Raw genomic sequence first — 20,000 nt, 5'->3', positions numbered from 1 at the left:
TCCATCACAGCAAGGTAATGGCAGAGAGTGAGACAGGAGGCGTGAGGAGCGTGCAGGCAGGAGGGAGAAAAGCCTGCAGCCTTGTCAGCAGTTTCGGATCCAGAAGATTGGGAGTTCAGCATTGGGTCGCCGTGGTGAACAGAATGTAAGGGAGTTACTCCAAGTGTAGTGTTCAGTGTCAAAATGTTTCACACGCCCTCAGTAATGCACTCCACTCTGTGATTTGCAACGGATGGCACATATGGAGGGTCACTAGATGTGAGCGGCGGACACACGCATGCCACTGTTACCGTTGTTAGTGGGTAACCAAGTCCTGTGGACAGCAGGCGAGGCTTGTACCAGTCACTCAGTGCAATTGGGTGTAAGTTAATACATAATGATTCGTACACATATACTTTACCAAATATATGTATACAGCCAAAGAAAGCACAATAAAAAGGGAAGAGTGTTAACTAATATGAGCTAAAAAGGCGGAACTCCGGGGACGGACGGAAGACTCGCCCAGCAAGACTCAGCGCTGACCTGACTCAGCCAGGTGTCTCCACTGGCGGCACGCCTCAGTGAGGGGCAGCATGGCTCGTTGTGTCGCAAAGAAAACATACCTTTGAAATAAGATGGAGAACAGGTCGATAGGACAAAAGTAATTGCATGTGATAGACACAATGAAAATATAACAATCTATTCCAGCAATATATGCCAAAATGTTATGAAAATAAGGGAGACTAAAATCCAACACAGTCACCTTCACGCTGGACTGACGCGTCGCTGAAACCTGACAGATTAACGCTTCGCTGTATAGAAAATAACAAATAATAATTTCCTGTTTATTATTATCCTAGCGGAACAACCAGTCTTCCCTGCGACACAGTAATTAAAAGGCAAACATAACTTTAACACAGCCTGAAAAGCCATTGGGATCACTGCATAAGAGAGAGAGAGAGAGAGAGAGAGAGAGAGAGAGAGAGAGAGAGAGAGAGAGAGAGAGAGAGAGAGAGAGAGAGAGAGAGAGAGAGAGAGAGAGAGAGAGAGAGAGAGAGACGGGGTTAATATAAATCTTCGTTTTCACTTCAAGCGACAAACAGAAAACGTGACATCATTCCGCACCACAATGCAGCCTTCACTGTCAACTCCTCCTCCTCCTTCTTGTCGCCTGGAGGTCAGCCCTGGACTTGAGGCACAGCAAGGAGGAGGCAGGGGAAGATCAATGTATGTAGTGTTGCAAAATATATTTCATCAAATTTTCATGCTCTTGGCTTAAAACATTGATAGGAAATATTTGCTGCAACTTTCATGTAAGGCTTAGGTAGTCGCCTTTTACATTTGTGGAAGCATAGTTGGTGAAACATTTTTTGAGTGACGCCCTTGCAAAAGCTCGTGACGCCCCACAGAGCGCCCCAGTACAGCCGTCATTGCAGAGGCACGTTGGTGTTCTTCGGCTGCTCGGCGAAAGCTCGGAAAATGGCCAGCTTTCGGTAGGACTCGAATTCGGATTCCCGAGATCACCACGTCCGAGCGCCGCCCAGCACACCACCGCCTCCACAAATGGATACTTGAGCCGCAGGATTAGTGGAATGAATATATAGTCGAGGCTGACATTGTGTGTGTGGGATGCAGGAAAGTGGACAGGTGGAGTGAAGGGAGGAAATCTATCATGTCCTCTTCTTCCTTTAAAATTTGAGTTGGTTTTTCTAATCTTTATCTTTCATCCCTTATACTGGTACACTCTGGAGCTCCCTGCCTGCTTCTATATTTCCTCCTGCGTGTGACAAATTCTCTCCAGAGCGAGGTTTCAAGACACTTCTCCAGGTAATTTTGGACCTGCCCTCGGCCTGTCTTCTTTAGGGACAGGCGCTTTATTTTCATCAGTTTTGTTATCCTTGGCCAGTGCTCTTCTGCCATGAAAAAAATAGAATCATATCGTTGTTAATAGTTGCTCTTCAATAATTGTGAGCTATACGTAATGTTCTGTCCATATGGAAGTGAAAAGTAATAAATTAAAAAATCATCTTTCCCTAACTTCTGCGTCATCATTTCAGAAACTGGAAGGTGTTCTTGTCACGCAGCCGTATGGTTGTCGCCTCACCAGTTCTTAATCTTTCAAGAGTTGTCTTATCAGTTTCTGGTACAAAACCCGATACAAAATTTGAGCCAGTTTCTTTCAGAGGCAGTAACTGAACTCGTCATCAACAGACATACAAGCGGGACAGCTTGAGTCACCCACACCCAGAGCTGCAGACTCTTAAATTTGTCTCCTGTAATTTCTTTAACTCGTATCCTTGTGCTCAAAATTCACGATGATCTAAAAGTTTAAAGTATAGATTTCATGCAGCATCCACCAAGTTTTAGATTCCTTTTAATCCTTACGGCTTTAGGATGAAAAATTCGTCGCGTGAGGACAGAAGCGGAGTGACGGAGAGCGTGTGAAACATTTACTTCGCTTCAGTGTTTTGCAACCCTTTCTTTCTGAGACGCTGCTTCTCTAACGCGCGTGGTCTTCACTCACTGATATCTCTCACTTGATCCATGTACCCCTCGAGCCATCTTGCAATCTACATAGTGATGACACTGCCGCCCTCAAAGGCAAACCTGCAGCAGTGGTGGCCCTGGAGGTCCTGTAGGGTATAGCGGCGCCTTGCTCATTCGTGTTCACTATCCTGGTCTTTTCAATCGGAATGGCAGATCAAGTTTCGCCGGGGATTCCTCCCTAAACCCAGACACTATTTGCTCGCACCTCGAAGGGAAATTGAAAATGCACCCGACTAAGGCGAGGCTCGAGTGGCCCTCATTGATTTTCTTGGCGGCGGCGGCGGTGGCTGTTCCCTCCTGCAGTTCTTGTGGCGGCCTCTACACGCCCTGCTGCTGCCGACGGCCCTCCACCTCCCAGGCCATGCATAAATATGAGTGGGAGGGTTACACGTCCAGCGACATAACAAACAGATTTACGATGCCCCGACCCTGAGATAAGGAACTAAAAGAGCAGACAGGTACGGCGAGGAGGAAAAGGAGCAGACGGACACTTGAAGGAGAGAGGAGCACTTAGATACGACGAGGAAAAGCGAACACGAAAATACGAGGAGGAGGAAAAACAGATACGTGAAGGAGAGAACATGTAGATAAGATGAAGAGGTAAAAAAAAAGAGCAGGTTGATACGATGAAGAGGTAAAAGAGTAAGTAGATAATGAGGTGGAAAAGAAAGAGGAAAAGAACAGATAGATAGCGACAACGAGGGAAAAGAGACAATTGCTAATGATATGCACAATTTTTCGTTGTTAATTATTTTTTCATCAGGAACGTGAAGAGAAATACATATACTGTGCTATTCTTACGCCAAATTTAGCCGCTAAGTGTCATACTCTAATTTGCTTGCCATTTCTTCTTTTAAGGACTACAGAAAAAAAAGAAAGTAATAGTTATTCTTCCACCATCAATATCAAATAGAAATGCGCAGAATTTTCATTGTTAGTTTATTTTTGCTCCCTTGAAGAAAAAAACAAAAAAAAAAACTCCATAATAATTACTTCAACATCAAATCGAACCACAGATTGGTACTATTTTTTCACCATTCGTTTTATTTATTTATTTTTTTTCTCGTTGGGAGCGAAACAGAAGATAAGTTTCCCATTCATTACTTTTAACGTCAAATTCAATTACCGCTAAGCATCATCTGTGAGCACGCTAATCGAGGATCTTTAAGGATGATTAAAAAGGCGAAAAGAAATCCATGAATGAAATCTTGCGTGTAAAACAATCATTTTCAAGCCACAATGATCGGAAATTGCCCCTCATTAATCTCCTCATTAGGTTCTGAAGAAGGTGAAACAAGACCACTACAAACAACAAGAGTAAGTAAAACAACTACTCCTTCAAAAAAAAAAAAAAAAAAAAAAAAAAAAAAAAAAAAAAAAAAAAACATTGAGCGGAGGCTGCGTTGAGGAAGCTACGAGTAAATGGCGAGGAGAAAAACACTACATCGATGGGTCACTCAGCGGAGGCGAACGTTAAGGAAAACATCTACAACTACAATAGCAAGATAAGGTTAAAAATACAGCGGGGAGTGGACAGCAAGACGTCATCTTCCGCCTATAAAGAACAACGGACGGGGACTCAGAAGCCAGTATCGACTACCACAGAGGAGGAGGAGGAGGAGGAGGAGGAGGAAGAGGAGAAGGAGGAGGAGGAGGAGGAAGAGGGAGAGGACGAGGGAAGCGACTCAAGAAGGATTGGAAACAGTTTAAGTTTACATGTTACAAGAACTGTACAGACATCTATGATCACACACAACATGCAAAGGAGAAGGAGGAGGAGGAGGAGGAGGAGGAGGAGATATAAGGATGAGGATCATGTGAAAGGATGAAAAATGACAAGGAAGAGAAGATAAAGAGACGGAACTAAACATAAAAGAAAGTGAAGGAGAGCAAGAAGAAAAAAAAAATGAAAAGAAAGAAACGTGACAAAGATAAGGAGAGAGAAGACAGGATAAAAAAAAAGAGAGAAAGAAAAAAGAAAAATAGTATAGTAAGGCAGGATTAGGAGGATAGGAAGATCCAGGACACGAACTTAAGAGGATGAATCCCCTACGGAACACCAGAGCGGAAAGAAAAGAGGACAGCGGAGGCCAGACAGGAGAGGACAGACAGTATTATACATTGGCAGGCTGAGGAGAGGGGCGAGCGATGGGTGGCATTACTTACTGGCGGCGTGGAGGGTGGGGGTGGATAATGGGCGGGGTCAGTGAGTTCGGGGGGCGGGGCTGGGAAGTCTCCGCCCACTGACAAAGACTCGGGCTCTGGTTGGGAGACTTCAGCATGACCTCTTGCGTTAGTTTCCTCAGCCTGCTCTTCCTGCCAGGGGAGGGACGGCCACGGTGACCTATCCACACTCATTCTCTGGTGTGTGTGTGTGTGTGTGTGTGTGTGTGTGTGTGTAATCTGTGCAAGTTCATGTATAGTGTTTCTTACGTCTTAACGAGAGAGAGAGAGAGAGAGAGAGAGAGAGAGAGAGAGAGAGAGAGAGAGAGAGAGAGAGAGAGAGAGAGAGAGAGAGAGAGAGAGAGAGAGAGAGAGAGTAATGTATGGCTTAGTACTGTTTCTGTTATCATGTTATAAATAATGTCTGTCCTTTTCTTATACTTTTATTTTATGTGTTTGCGTGCGTGCTGTGTGTGTGTGTGTGTGTGTGTGTGTGTGTGTGTGTGTGTGTGTGTGTGTGTGTGTGTGTGTGTGTGTGTGTGTGTGTGTGTGTGTGTGTGTGTGTGTTGGCAGGGCTGGAGGCAGAGTTTCATCCCTAAAAAGTACCCTCGTTTAGCGCTCACTGCTCCAGCCACACACACCAGCAGCAGCAGCAGCAGGAGGCGCGGGAGGAGGCAGGGAGGCTGAGGCTGTACATAATGAATAGCAGCGCCTCCCCGCGGCTCCTGAGGTTGCGCCCCCAAGGGATTAGAAAAGAATGATTGGTGGGACAGAGTCTTCCATAGAGAGGTACTTTTTATCCGCCCAACTAATTAACTGTAGTCTTTGTAGTTCAAGTCATCACGATTCATTCGCGTTTGGGACATGAATGAATAGTTAATGAAAAGAATATGATTAATGAAGTCTCGTGGTAATGAAAAAAGATAAAACTACAAGTACATATTAAAGTTAGGAATACAAAAATATTAGTCTTCACTCGTCGTTATGTTAAAGTTGATGGAGAAGCTTATTACTATTATGTTCTGTGTTTATTAAGGTTAGTTATGTAGGCAAGGAGTTGTAGCTTCAACCAAACCTTCGCGTCAGTGTCAAAACAAAACACAAGCAGAACAAAGGCCGCATTTACCTGTAAGACATAAATAATCTGCCGGGCTGCGTTCACCTGCAAAAAAAATAACAACAAAAGAATGTACCACCAAACACCGCACACAACTCAGGTTTTAAAATGTTACATGGTGAAGTAGCAATTGGAACATAAAAAAAAAAAAGTTAAAAGAGGTACTAAAAGGAAAAAAAAAAGTAAAATAATAAAAGAATGGCGGTTCGGGGAAGCCATTAGAAATATTAGCTTTCCCTTTTACACCAGCCAGAAATTAATGTTGCCCGGGAAACTCTAAGGTAAAAATAGCGACCTGCCACTTTCAGGTGTCCGGGATACTTGGCGGCGACACAATGGCCTGTGTTCTCAAACGTTCCGGCGCCTCACCTCAACTATACTTTTAACAACTTTTACTGAAGTTATTAGGAAGGTTTTCAAGAGTGCGTTCATGATTCCAGTGAGAGTTTTAACAATGGTTCTGTACTATGGATGAAACAAAAGCGACGTATTCTCAAGAGTTCCGGCGTCTCACCTCAACTATAACCTTTACTGAAGCTACTGTGAGGGTTTTCAAGTGTACGTGTGCTTTCATGATCTTAGAGAGATTTTTAACAATAATTCTACACCACTGATGGAAAAAGAGAAAAGCGACGATACATGGGTCCATATTCTCAAACGTTCCAGCGCCTTACCGCGACTACCTTTAATAAACAAGTGTAAATTATTAAGGTTTTCAAGAGCGCTTTCAGGATTCGTGAGTTTAACGAGAATCTTGCATTATCCATAGAAAAAAAAATCCATAAAAAAGACAAATAATCATTACTACGTCATTGGAAGTCACTGTGAGTTTTCAAGACTGCTTTCATGATTTTAGTTAGATTTTAACAATTCTACACCAGTGATCGATAAAAAAAAAAAAAAAAAAAGGTGATAACACAAAGGCCAGTATTCTCAAGTGTTCCTGCGTCTTACCTCAACTACTGTTAACAAACTACTGCATGTTATTGAGGTTTTCAAAGGCGTTTTCATTCGAGTGAGAGTTGATCGCCTGCATCTTTCACAGTAAATAATAAATAAACAGATAAAGAATCCTGCTAATCAATACTGTGCCATTTACTGAAGTTAATGGATGTTTTTCAAGAGTGCTTTCATGATTCTAGGGAGAGTTTACCAAGAATCCTGCATCACCAATACGAAAAAGCAACCCCTACCCGGCTAATCACCGCTGTGCCCTTGACTAAGAGAGTGAGTGCCCGAAGCGTTTGAAAATACGAGCCAATATCTGACGACGGTTCTTGTGACTCGCCTAACTTGCGCCCAGCGGCTTTGATCACGCCAGAAAGCCTTCAAACTTCCCATTTTTTATTCCATAGGCGAGTTAGTGTGTGGCGGCAACTTGCGAGGGAAGCGAATTATGGGAATACTCTAGTTATGAGAAGGGCACAGCTTATGAGGGACGCCAAGCAGCAGAACCGTGAATGTTTGGGCGCGTCTGCTGATAAGGGAGCCAAATTCAGCGAAGGCAACGTGATGAGGGATGCAAATCATGACACCCAAATTACACAGTCAGAATTATGCGACCCGGAGTCTGCCAGGCCAAAAAAAAAAAAAAAAAAAGAGAAAAAAAGAAAAAGAAAAAAAGAAAGAAAGAAAAAGTAAAAAAAAATGCAAGACTAAAAAAACTGAGAAAAAAGACCCGCCTCATAACGAATGGCATAAAATAAAATAAATCGTAAAAAAAAAAAAAAAAAAAAAAAAAAAAGAGACAGAGAGAGAGAGAGCGCACCAGGGAAAAACCGCGAGGTGGATAAACTGCGTGGTTGAGTGAACGAAAGGAACGCCAACAAACGCATCTCGATCTTACCTTGTTGGACAGCTTCCTGGTGGGCCCCGGGAAGGACACGTCTCGCAGCCTCGCGTAGTCGCCGTCGCTGTCAGAAGTTTCCGACTCGGTAAGGTCGCCCAGCACGTCGGGACACTGGCCGCGCCCGGAGTCTCGTTTCCTGCGGACGGGTTGCAGCTTACGTCAGAGGGAAGGTGGTGGTAGTGGTGGTCGTGGTGGGGAGAGAGAGAGAGAGAGAGAGAGAGAGAGAGAGAGAGAGAGAGAGAGAGAGAGAGAGAGAGAGAGAGAGAGAGAGAGAGAGAGAGAGAGAGAGAGAGAGAGAGAGAGAGAGAGAGAGAGAGAGAGATAATAAGATAAATATGCAAAAAAGGAAAAAAAAAAAGAAAAAAAGAGCGAGTGAAGTGGAAGTGATAGTGGAAGATAAAAGAGAAGTTAATGAAAATGAAAACCGTTACGAGGAGGAGGAGGAGGAGGAGGAGGAGGAGGAGGAGGAGGAGGAGGAGGAGGAGGAGGAGGAGGAGGGCAATGAGTGAGAATGTATCAAGGTGGAAGAGAAGACTAATGAGGAACAGCGTGACAAAGATCAAAGACGGTAATTTTAGGACAGTCGCTTCCTGGAGAGAGAGAGAGAGAGAGAGAGAGAGAGAGAGAGAGAGAGAGAGAGAGAGAGAGAGAGAGAGAGAGAGAGAGAGAGAGAGAGAGAGGAGAGAGAGAGAGAGAGAGAGAGAGAACTAGGACGGGAATCAGATAAGTTATGTGCATATATGAGTATATTACAGTAAAGACTTTATCTTGTATGTCTTAATTTCTCATCTTCACAAACTTGAAAACACCATCATTTTTTACATCCCCCCTCAGCCATTACAGGCTCCGATGTTTAGCTCTTTTCTGACTCATTTACCTTACTCTTCCATCTTACTCAAACTTATCAACAAAGCAAAATTCAGCCTTTCGCACCTTTTCCCTACACAAATCCACTGTTGCCAATATAATGTAACACCTGCAATTAACAGACAGAGGAGTATCTTAGTAGGATCAGAGAGCACGTGTCCAGTCTTTCACTTCATCTTTTCTCCGCCAAACAGCACTCCCTCCCCCCCCCCCAAAAAAAAAAAAAAAAAAAAAAACAACAACTCAGTCTGCCATCATCTTTCCTCGTATGAATCTACCGTTGTCGATATAACTAACGAACTAACACTTCGATTTATTGGACAGAAAGGTACTTTGAAATAATAGAAGCTGAGAGGAAACGTCCAGTATTAATAATTCCATACCCAATAAAAACTTGATGCCTGTAAGAAGTGCATGTACAGGGTCCGGGCGAGAAGGTGCGCGCGGGAATATTTAACCAACACCAAAGCACTGTCACACAGAAAAACTATACTCTTATTATGATAGAAACTGAAAGCATATGTCCAGTCTTCACCAATCAATTATTCTCTACACAATATAAAACTTGAAGCCAATGAGACAGTGCACGTGGGAAATAACTGACACACTAAACACCTACGATTAAAACACAGGAAAAATAACTTAGAATAACAGCATCTTAACAGTCCTCAATCAATTATTCTCTACGCAATAACAACTTGTCACCAATGAGAAACGCGTGTACAGGGTCCGTCCGATTGAGGGCGAGAGAACGGCTGCCCCCTTCCCTCCCTCTCTCCTTCTCCCTCTCTTCACTCACACACACAAAGGAGGCAAGGAGGCGCGGATGCTCTGAGAATTCCCTCACATGTGACCCCGAGGCGGAGACTAAGTTTTCGTCGAGTTGAGCAGCATCAGAAGGAAGGAGGAGGAAGAGGAGGAGGAGGAAGAGGACGAGGAGGTGGTATGAGGAGATGGAGGAGGTGAGGAAGGTACAGATGTAAGAATGAAGAAGAAAGACAGAGGAAGGTATAGAGGAGGAGGAGAAGGAGGAAGAGGAGGGAAAGGTAGAGACAGGAGGAAATGGAGGAGGAAACGAAAGAAAGGTAGAAATGGAGAAGAAAAAGGAAGATAGCTAGGAAGGAATGGAAGAACAGCAGGAGGAGGAGGAGGAGGAGGAGGAGGAGGAGGAGGAGGAGGAGGAGGAGGAGGAGGAGGAGGAGGAGGAGGAGGAGAATAAGGAGGAGGAGGAAGGTAGAAAGAGAAAGAGAAAAGTGTGTGTGTGTGTGTGTGTGTGTGTGTGTGTGTGTGTGTGTGTGTGTGTGTGTGTGTGTGTGTGTGTGTGTGTGTGTGTGTGTGTGTGTGTGTGAAGATGCCCCGTCAGGAATTTTTCTGTTCCTCGGGATGAAACTTAATTCCCGGGTGTTGAATGTGAGTGGAGTACGAAGATGCTGAGGTGAAAAGAATGGTTTAACGGGTCACGGTCTGGCCTGTGTGTGTGTGTGTGTGTGTGTGTGTGTGTGTGTGTGTGTGTGTGTGTGTGTGTGTGTGTGTGTGTGTGTGTGTGTGTGTGTGTGTGTGTGTGTGTGTGTGTGTGTGTGTGTGTGTGTGTGTGTGTGTGTGTGTGTGTGTGTGTGTGTGTGTGTGTGTGTGATGGACTGGCACAAGATTGAGAGGTAAAAAAGTTTCGAGAGGGAGGTTATTTATATCGTTTCCTTCCTCTTCCTAATGTTTTCTTTCTTTATCTTCTCTTCTTTCCTCCTTTACATTTTTATCCTTTTTTACTACTTCATTCATTCATTCAGAAAAATACTTTTGCAATATGTTTTTTCCTTAACTATCTTTTCTTTCTCTTATCATCATTCATTACTCTTCTTCTCTGGTTCATCTTTATGTATTTCTTTTCTCATCAGGGTTTGTGGGTACCAGTGTTCTATGTTTGCTTAGTTATCCTTAATCTTTTTTTCAGTCAATCTTTATTTTCCATCCATTTCAGCTCTCAGTCCCTCACTTCTTTCCTCTCCTCTCTCACCGCCATCCGTCTGCCTCCCTCTCTCTGTCTGCCTTCTTTAAGAGACTAATGGTGTTTTTTCCTCCAAACCCATTAAGCAATTTTCTTCACAAAAATGCATTACTGAGGCGATCCTTAGCCAATCAAGCCAGATTACGAATTGCACTTTATGGCTTCCGTAAAATTCTCAAGCAATTCTAACCCGCTTCAGTAAATTCTGGAGGATTCTGTGCAATTCTACAATATTTTAAAGATTTTTGTAAACAGCTTCCTTGAGATCTTAATCCTTTCACTGCTACCCCGACACATCTTTCCATAATTCTTACCCATTTTGAGGCATTTCTTCTAGTTCTACAGCAGCATTCAATCATTATACAGGACAAATTACAAAATGTATTATCTTTTTTTTTGTGGTTCTTTCTTTTAACGTCCTTATAAAGATTTCATACATTGCTCTGAGTGCTGAGAATTGTTGCATATCGTGGAAAAAAGGATCCTTGAACCTTTATAGATCACATTTTTCTGAAACTTTAGGTCCATTTTCAAGGATTTGTAAAGATTTCAAGAACTTCGAAAAATCAAGAATTCTAGTCATTGTTCGATAGTTATAGCGATTTTTTTTTTGTCAGTGGTAGATGTTTGTAATTTCTCTGTGTAGGTACATCTGCATTAAACATTAACTTCAAAACAACTGTCAGTAACTTTTAATGTCATCTAGTATTTTCAAAACGAAGGAACAAAGTGATGAGACAAGAGAAAAGGGAAGCAGAGGAAAAACAAAACAAAACCAAAACAAACTACGGTAATGGTACAGCTTTCAATACAATTCCATACCAAGTGGTTTGATTAATGTGGACTTCTTCTAAACATCATTTCTCATTATCCTCCCGGTGCTGCTCGAGGCTATTTTGTTTGTGTGAATAAAGTAATCTATGTTTGTGTTTTTTTCCGTCCCGCGTGGCTCGGCTCAGCGCGGAAAACTTAGATGATTGGCTAACTTTTAAATTGGCTTCATTACTGTTGTGATTAAGGATGCAAATGAAGCCGACGACGAGATGCGAGCTATTACTGTTGGTTTTATTTTTCAGTCCTTTGGAAGAGTGTGGGAGACTTTTCATTATCTCTTTTTTTCCTCTTGTTTTTGTGTCTTTTACTCGTTTTTTCGTGATTTTTCTGCACGTTTCAGATTTATTTTTTGATTACGGGTCTGATGTTTTGTTTATCTTTTTGCCCGTTTGTTCGTTTTGCCTGTCAGTCATTCTCTCTCTCTCTCTCTCTCTCTCTCTCTCTCTCTCTCTCTCTCTCTCCTCTCTCTCTCTCTCTCTCTCTCTCTCTCTCTCTCTCTCCATTCAAGGCACGCAGCCACCTCTTGCACCCAGAAAATATTTTTGCTCTCTCTCTCTCTCTCTCTCTCTCTCTCTCTCTCTCTCTCTCTCTCTCTCTCTCTCTCTCTCTCTCTCTCTCTCTCTCTCTCTCTCTCTCTCTCTCTCTCTCTCTCTCTCTCTCTCTCTCTAACACAGACACACACACACACACGCACACACAGAACAAAAACAGTCATATAAATCATCGAAACAACCAAAACAAAAGCTCACACACACACACACACACACACACACACACACACACACACACACACAGAGAGAGAGAGAGAGAGAGAGAGAGAGGAGAGAGAGAAGAGAGAGAGAGAGAGGAGAGAGAGAGAGAGAGAGAGAGAGAGAGAGGAGAGAGAGAGAGAGAGAGAGAGAGAGAGAGAGGAGAGAGAGAGAGAGAGAGGGTTTGGTACCACAAAATTCGCTTTACTCCCTCCCACACCCCACACTGCATCGCTCACTCCCTGCCGCTGCACCGCCACGCCTCTGCTATTCGTCAAGGCTTCGCTGCCCTGACGTAACCTTCGTACCTTCCTTCATCTCCCCAGCCACTCAGCGCCTGCCTCCGCCGTCTCCTCCTATTGCAGCCTGCGTGTTGATGAAGCTCTCTGGGACTGTTGCCTTGCCTTGGTTTTGAGTGGATGATCGTCTCTGTGTGTGTGTGTGTGTGTGTGTGTGTGTGTGTGTGTGTGTGTGTGTGTGTGTGTGTGTGTGTGTGTGTGTGTGTGTGTGTGTGTGTGTGTGGGTAGGAGGGAGGGTGGGTGGGTGGGTGTGTGTGTGAAGGCTTGTTTTCCTTTCGTTTCTTTGATTGTGTTGTGTTGCGTCTCTCTCTCTCTCTCTCTCTCTCTCTCTCTCCTCTCTCTCTCTCTCTCTCTCTCTCTCTCTCTCTCTCTCTCTCTCTGTGAGTGTATGCATTTCAAAGCTTCTTTCCCTTCTATCTCTTCAGCTGCGTCGCAGTTCCCTTCAAGTTTTCACAGTGAGTGTGTTGCACTTGGCACTGTTTACTTTGCACTCACTTTACATAACAGTATTTTTAACACACTGTCTTTACTAACATCATATGGCTCAGTTTTCTCACTATTTGCTAAGTATTTACCTCTCTGCAGCACAGCCACTGCACTTCCCTTCCGCGTTCTCAACACCGGCGCTACATTGAATAACGTGTGCTCATAATTTCCGAGCAACGCGTGTTAATTTTTACCGCTCGCCTCCTGACACGGATGGAGAAGCGTCTGATATTTACTCTCTCTCTTTGTTTCATGTTTCCTGCGCGTGTTTCTGAAAGAGTGAAATACGTTGGTGTCTCGTCAAATATGCAACAAGTGAAGCTTCGTTTTTCGCAGGAAGGAACGACGTTGTGTTTTTTTGTCCTATGCATCTTTCACGTTCTTTCTAGTGTGCTTCCTTTCCTTTCTTTCGCTGGACATCGATTCGTTTTGATCCACATTTTTTGCGTGGTTTTACTTTTTGTGCTACTTGTTATCTGTGCTACTCACTCTTTCTCTACTCTACTCCCTTTTTTTAAAATTTCCTGTACTTTCTGTTACTGCCACTCCCGTCATGGCCGGTAACTGTGTGTCGTGCTTGGTGTATGTTCATCTTCTGCAATTATGGCGTTAATGTTCATACTTTACTTACAATACGTTTTTTAACATTTCTTTACGACTGGTTATTTCACGCCCTTTTCCATCTTCACTTTCCTTTCTGCAACCCTCCCTGCCATTATTGCATCAGTGTAATTTTTATGCAATCACTTATACAATTACTTAACTTCACTCTCCTCTTTATCTTATCATTTATTATTTTAGGCAAACACTTTTACTTCATGATTAGCTTTACAATAAAATGGTTACGTTTTAAATAATCGTAAGCCAAGTTGACATATTACGGTATATCGGCACATATATTTGTAACTTCCTTGGCAAATCAACAATGAACTATTATTTTTCATGCATTGCCCCTTCAGTATCCTTCCTTTCATCCCTCTCATTGACAGTACCCGTGGGCTCTGGTTACCTCTGCACCCAGCTCTCCAAGACTGCCCCTCGCCTGGCTCGCCTTACACGAAGCAGTCCACTCTCCCAGGGCGGACAGGTCGTCGACAGGACCCTCGTTTTTCATTTCCCGAAGACAACACAGTTAAACCCGGCGAGGGGGACACGCAGAGTTTTGTTTGTTTCTTAGTAAAATGTGCCGCGTGACTTCTAGGGCCGTGCCTCGCCTTTCAACAGGCTGTAGTGGGAGTTATTGGGGTTTTCAAGATTGTTTTCAAGAGTGTAGTGAGTGCTTAATAAAACACCCCATGAGAACCCAACAGTTATCTCCATAGTCAGAAAATAGCTCTGATGAGAAGCTTTTTAAGAATACAGGTCACAATGTTTAGAATGTGACACACTGTGCTTTCATAAGAAGGAAAACAAGACTTCACAACCTCGTTCGCTGGATGAAATTATCGTTACGTTTATTGCATTGACAGTCAAAAGTTTCATCATCTACGATTATCATGGAGCAAAATCAAGGACTAGGAATCATAATGACCAACTTATCATAACTTTCACCTCAAGTTTAAGAGAAAACATAAGAACACTGCATCAAAACACAGCTGAGGTGATATGAGTACATTTCTATTATCCAAAATGGAGCTGTGTAAATGTATTGCGTTGTACAGTCACGCCCAGAAGTAAATTAATCTAGCGGACTCACTCAATTTTGGACATTCCATTAATCCCAAACCCTTTTATCTGCTGACAATCTCCTTAGAAAACGTGATAACAGATTCTCAACAGATGTACGCAAGACTGAGGGAAGAAGGTACGCGCAGAGGACGTGAGTGAGGCGGGTTGCTCAGTTCGACTCTGACTACTGGTGCAGGCGCCTTGCAGACCTCACCTATGGCCTCTAGTGGGCACCGATGCATCACGTGAAACAAAACACTGGCGTGGACTTTTTCGCCGCGTCCCTGAGGAGCCTGTGTGGGTGTTTGTGTCGGAGAGTCTTACATAACAAGCGGTTTTAATGAGTGTCCATAAATTCCTTTGGGTTTCAAAGCTTTCGCGAATGGAAAGAAAAAAAAAAAAAGAAAAAAAAAAAAAAAAAAAAAAAAAAAACATCCCGAGGGGGGCATAATTTTCTCGCTGAGAGGCAACTACGCAGTCGTCTATTATAAGGACCTAATGATGTTGTCGCACTCTTGTAAACGCCTCATCACCGGGAACAACACTGGTGACGTCACGCCGCGCCAGCCAATCACGCGGCGACATCTGGCGGGGGACTCGCGGGGAAAAAATAGTTGTGCCATTCTCAGGTTAGTACGGATATCGTGTTACATCATTTTGGCCCAGATTCTTCTCCGACAGCAGCCTGGGGACGTGAGGAGGCGCCTGAATAATGATGAGTGAGGCGAGATCCCCAAGTAGGAAAAACCGCCCCTTAGATTTCCGGGTGGCGGTGGTGGTGGTGGTGGTGGTGGTGGTGGTGGTGGTGTGTTAAATGAATGTGTTGTGGTGCGTGGCAAGGACACATCGCTCGTCCCCTCCGCGGTACTAAATAAGCGTGGAAAAATACTTGTTTGCTGAAAATGTTGGGCAAATTTCATTAAAAATATGGAATCACCAGTTTTAATTTATACCTCACCCCCCTCTCTCTCTCTCTCTCTCTCTCTCTCTCTCTCTCTCTCTCTCTCTCTCTCTCTCTCTCTCTCTCTCTCTCTCTCTCTCCAATGTAGTCTGCGTGTCGTTCTGTCTGACTCTGTGTCTATCTGTCCGTCTGTTTCTCACTTTGCCTATTTACGTATCCGACTGCCTATCAATATATTCACCCATCTCTCTCTCTCTCTCTCTCTCTCTCTCTCTCTCTCTCTCTCTCTCTCTCTCTCTCTCTCTCTCTCTCTCTCTCTCACAGCAAAGGCAAACGCATGAACACACACAGAACTTTCACGTAGTACAAGTCTTTCAGTGTCCGTGGCAGCCTCACCATAACAGCGCGCCGTACATAGCCGAGCGAGGCCTGATTGGGGGCGAGGGGGGTGAGTGAGGGCCGTGAAAGGGACGTTGTTGCCTAGTGACCGTTTGGATCTGATCGATAGGCAATTAAAGGTAAATGGAGTGGCGATGGAAAACTGAGGCTTATCCCAGAATTACACTTCCTACGGTAACTGACGAGACACGGAGGCGAGGTATGGGTGGTGTTAGAGAAGGTAGAGCGTGTTAAGGGTGAGATACCGCGCTGTGGTAGACTATACATTATGTTACGGTTGACGTGACCAGCATGATATATTACAGTAGAGGTAGTAATCAATAAGAGATATGGTGAAAAGGACTATATTCTGAAACACCTATGCCTCCATTACTTTCAAAAGGGGCTAGTGGAAGGTACACGGGTTTTTAAGTGCGTTTTTACGGTTCTAGTGACAGATTAACAACATTTTCATATTACCAAAAGGATAAATACTCTTAAAAACGCAGCTAATCATCTCTGTGGCCTGTGAAAGTCGTGGTGAGAGGGAAAAGTGTTTCTCAAAAGGGCCGAAGAGAGAGAATTACTGCATGGGTACAGATGAAGGTTTGTGACTGCATGAAATATTACAGAAGCAGTAAATTATGAGAGACACGGTACACAAGAGAGAATTACGGCAAAGGAGATGCATTATGATAAACTTTGCGGTACATTATGGTACGAACGATACAATACTAGGACGAAATATTGAGGGAGGAAGAGGAGCAGCGGTGCCTTATGGGAGAGTGGGGTACAAGAGCATTATGGGGAAAGCGATGCATTATGAGGAGGAAACACACTGCAGCAGGAGAGGGAGGTTAATGTAAGGGAGAGTGTTATACTGGCTGAGGCAATGCACACTATGAGGGAAATAGGAGTGAATGAGTGTGTGAAATAATTACTCTTGATAAGATGATAAGGAAGGTGAATAAGGGGATGATGAGCCAGTATTTTGATAGGTGATGTGGAGAAGGAAAAATGGAGTGGGAATGTGTGAGGCAATTACTAAAATAAGGGAAACAAAATATGATGTGAGAAACTTCATTACTCTTCCTGATTAACTGATAAGAAAGTTGAATAAAGGAATGATGGCCAATATTAAGGTACATAAGGTAATAAACAGGAAGGAAATAGTGAAAAAATGTGACAATTACTAAAATCAGGGAAACAGGAGAAAATCAATATACGAGATAATTAATTTTTCTTCATAATTAATTGACACGAAAGATGAATAAGGGGATAATGAGAGATTATTATGGTAGGTAAGGTAATAAACAGGAAGGAAATAGAGTAAAAAAAAAAGTTAGTTACTGAAATGGGAAATAGATCAAAATTTATATGTGAAATAATTACTAATAAAAAACGGTGAATAGGGGAACACACAAAACAGGAAAATTAACGTAGTGAAGGGAAACAGAAGAGTGTGATGGGACGGTTACTATCCTCAGGTAATAAGGTAAATAACAATAACACTCACCTATACAATACATACAGTTCACCTTCCTCTTTCTATCTGTGGAAAGCTTAATTTTCCTTTTTCCCTCCCCCTTCTTTTTTTCATGAAGAGGGAATAACTGGACAGCCTTTTGGAACTTAACAATACTGCCACTTGAGAAAAAAAAATCTCCATTCTTTTCTTCTTTCCTCATTGTACTTTCTCTTCTTTCATACTTTTCTTTTACTTTCCTTCGTCATATTTCCTTGCACTTTCCTTCTCTTCTTAATATTTCCTTGTCCTCCCTTTCCTTTCATAATAATTCCTTTCCTTCATAATATTTCCTTGTATTTTTCTTTCCTTCTTAAATATTTCTTTGTGTTTCCTCCTTTGAGTGTTTCTTCCTTTCCCCTTCTTTAATATTTCCTTCTATTTTCCTTTCCTTCGTATTATTTCCCTGTATTATTCTTCCCTGCTGAATCTTTCCTTTTACTTTCCATTCCTCCTTATTTACCTGTACCTTCATTCCCCCCCTCCCCTAACATATCCCATACAAATAAACACATTATATTCCTGATTTCCTGTATTTGTGTATGATTTTAATCCCAACCATCCGTGAAACCCTCCAATATCTTCCATTTTCTTTCTCTTCCAGCACCGTCTCCCCCTTTCACATTACCTGTACGTGTCTCCTTGCTCACCTCCCACCTGGTGCACGATGGGACTCACAAAGCCTAGGGGAGGAAGAGGCACAGAGGACCCAGCGGATGTAATAGTAAAGTTGTGCCCATTGCGAAAGTTATGTGATATGTACAAGAGATTCATGAAGCTGATATATATTACAGAGCAGTGAACAGTGACTTGGAACTCTCTCTCTCTCTCTCTCTCTCTCTCTCTCTCTCTCTCTCTCTCTCTCTCTCTCTCTCTCTCTCTCTCTATGCTTATGTTTATATTCGTTGTTGTCTGTCTGTTTCTGTAAGTTCTCTGTGTCCGTTTGTGTGTTCCTATCTATTTGACATTCTATCAGTTTGTGTATCTATCTACCTGTCTGTCTATCTATTTATATCTCTATGTTTTTTTCTCACTGTGTTCGTTCGTTTATCATTCTTTCATTCCGTTCACTTACATTCCTTTTCTGTTTATCTGTTCATTTATTTCTTCGTCTATTTTATCACCACATTCTCTCTCTCTCTCTCTCTCTCTCTCTCTCTCTCTCTCTCTCTCTCTCTCTCTCTCTCTCTCTCTCTCTCATCGTCTTTACTGTCTCACGAAGAAAAGGCGCTATCTCAGACTTTCCTCCCTCCCCTGCTTTTCTCCTTCCATAATCCGGCCTTGTCCCTCTTTTTTCCTCCACAAGCTGAAGATTTGGGCTATTCTTTTTCCTCTTCTTTTCTCCTTCGCTTTTCTATACAATTCTCCTCCTTTCTCCTTAATTACGTATTCACTCCTCGCTCCCTAATCCCATTGCCTCTATTTCCTCCTTTTTCTTTCTTTTTCTCTCTCTTTCCTCTTTTCTTCTATTCTTTTTTACTTTTTTTTTTTAATTTCCCGACTGTCGTCTTTCTTCAAGTTCCTGGAGAATTATTTTTTCTTTATTCAGTTTAGATTTTCTTTTTATTTTCTTTTATCTTCTGTCTTTATTTTTTCTTTGTGCGTTCTTGTTTACTCATACGTTTTTCTATTCAAGTGAACTTATAAATATATATTGTCTTTTATTTCACTCTCTTTGTTTTTCTTTTTTTTTCTTTTTCCTATTTTGCTGTTCACTTATTTTCGTTCATCTCGTGTCATAGTTTTTCAATATCTTTCACTTTCCTCTTCCTTCTTACCCTTCACATTTCTATTTACTTTTTTTTTTCCTGATGTTTATATGTCTGTTTTGTTTCTGTTTTCTTGTGTCTATCTGTATGTCTGATTGCCTGCTTACTCTCTCTCTCTCTCTCTCTCTCTCTCTCTCTCTCTCTCTCTCTCTCTCTCTCTCTCTCTCGCTTTTTCCTCTTCCACGTTTAATTGGCGTCATATCTCATATTTTTCTTACCTTTTATTTAATCCTCTTCATCCCTTAGTATTCCTTTACATCTTCGTTTTCCATTTCCCTTTGCTCAATGTATGCTCGTTTAATCTTCGGCTTCCTCTCTTTCATCATTCGCGTTTAATAAGGTTCATTTTCAGCCTTTTTATATGTAGGTAAGTTTTTGTGTTTTTCTTGTTTTTCATCATATCACTTTTCGCTTTTACTTTTTCCGTTTTTCGACATGTGTTAAATATCTGCTTCTTTCGTCACCTTTTCTAGTTTATTTTTTTTTTATTCGTTTCCACCGACATCTTTTTTTTTTTATTCGTTTCAACCGACATCCACTTTTTTTTAATTATTTGTTTATTTTTGTTATTATACGGTGCTATCTATATCTCGGTAAAAAAAAAAGAAAAAAGTTGAAACCCGGAACGGAACCTTTAAAAACTTCCGGACAGGACATCATGCAAAATACTTTTGAGGTGAGCCATTCCTGAAACTCGATATCCTACATTCTAATATTAAAAAAAAAAAAAGTACAAAAGATTAAAACATAACAACATTTATGGATAGAACGATATACAAGTTCCAGTTTTACATCCCTCACATCTCAACACTTGTATCTTGGAGTGAGAAAGAAATTAATAAAACACCCTCATCTTTAATCTTCCTT

The 20,000-nt window shown here is 42.3% G+C and overlaps 1 protein-coding gene across 1 annotated transcript in view; it reads right to left on the bottom strand.

Moving 5' to 3' along the window:
• The window catches only part of LOC135113516 (uncharacterized), a 179,935-nt gene that overhangs the window by 14,717 nt on the left and 145,218 nt on the right, over positions 1 to 20,000 (bottom strand). The window contains 4 exon segments of the mRNA XM_064028755.1: positions 4,693 to 4,842; positions 5,816 to 5,851; positions 7,653 to 7,784; positions 7,787 to 7,791. Of these exon segments, the coding sequence (XP_063884825.1) occupies positions 4,693 to 4,842; positions 5,816 to 5,851; positions 7,653 to 7,784; positions 7,787 to 7,791 (323 nt within the window).

The sequence above is a fragment of the Scylla paramamosain genome, chromosome 26, assembly GCF_035594125.1.
Source record: "Scylla paramamosain isolate STU-SP2022 chromosome 26, ASM3559412v1, whole genome shotgun sequence".
Classification (NCBI taxonomy): domain Eukaryota; kingdom Metazoa; phylum Arthropoda; class Malacostraca; order Decapoda; family Portunidae; genus Scylla; species Scylla paramamosain.
The sequence above is the reverse complement of the archived record's forward strand: the minus strand, read 5'-3'. Positions and strand labels throughout refer to the sequence as shown.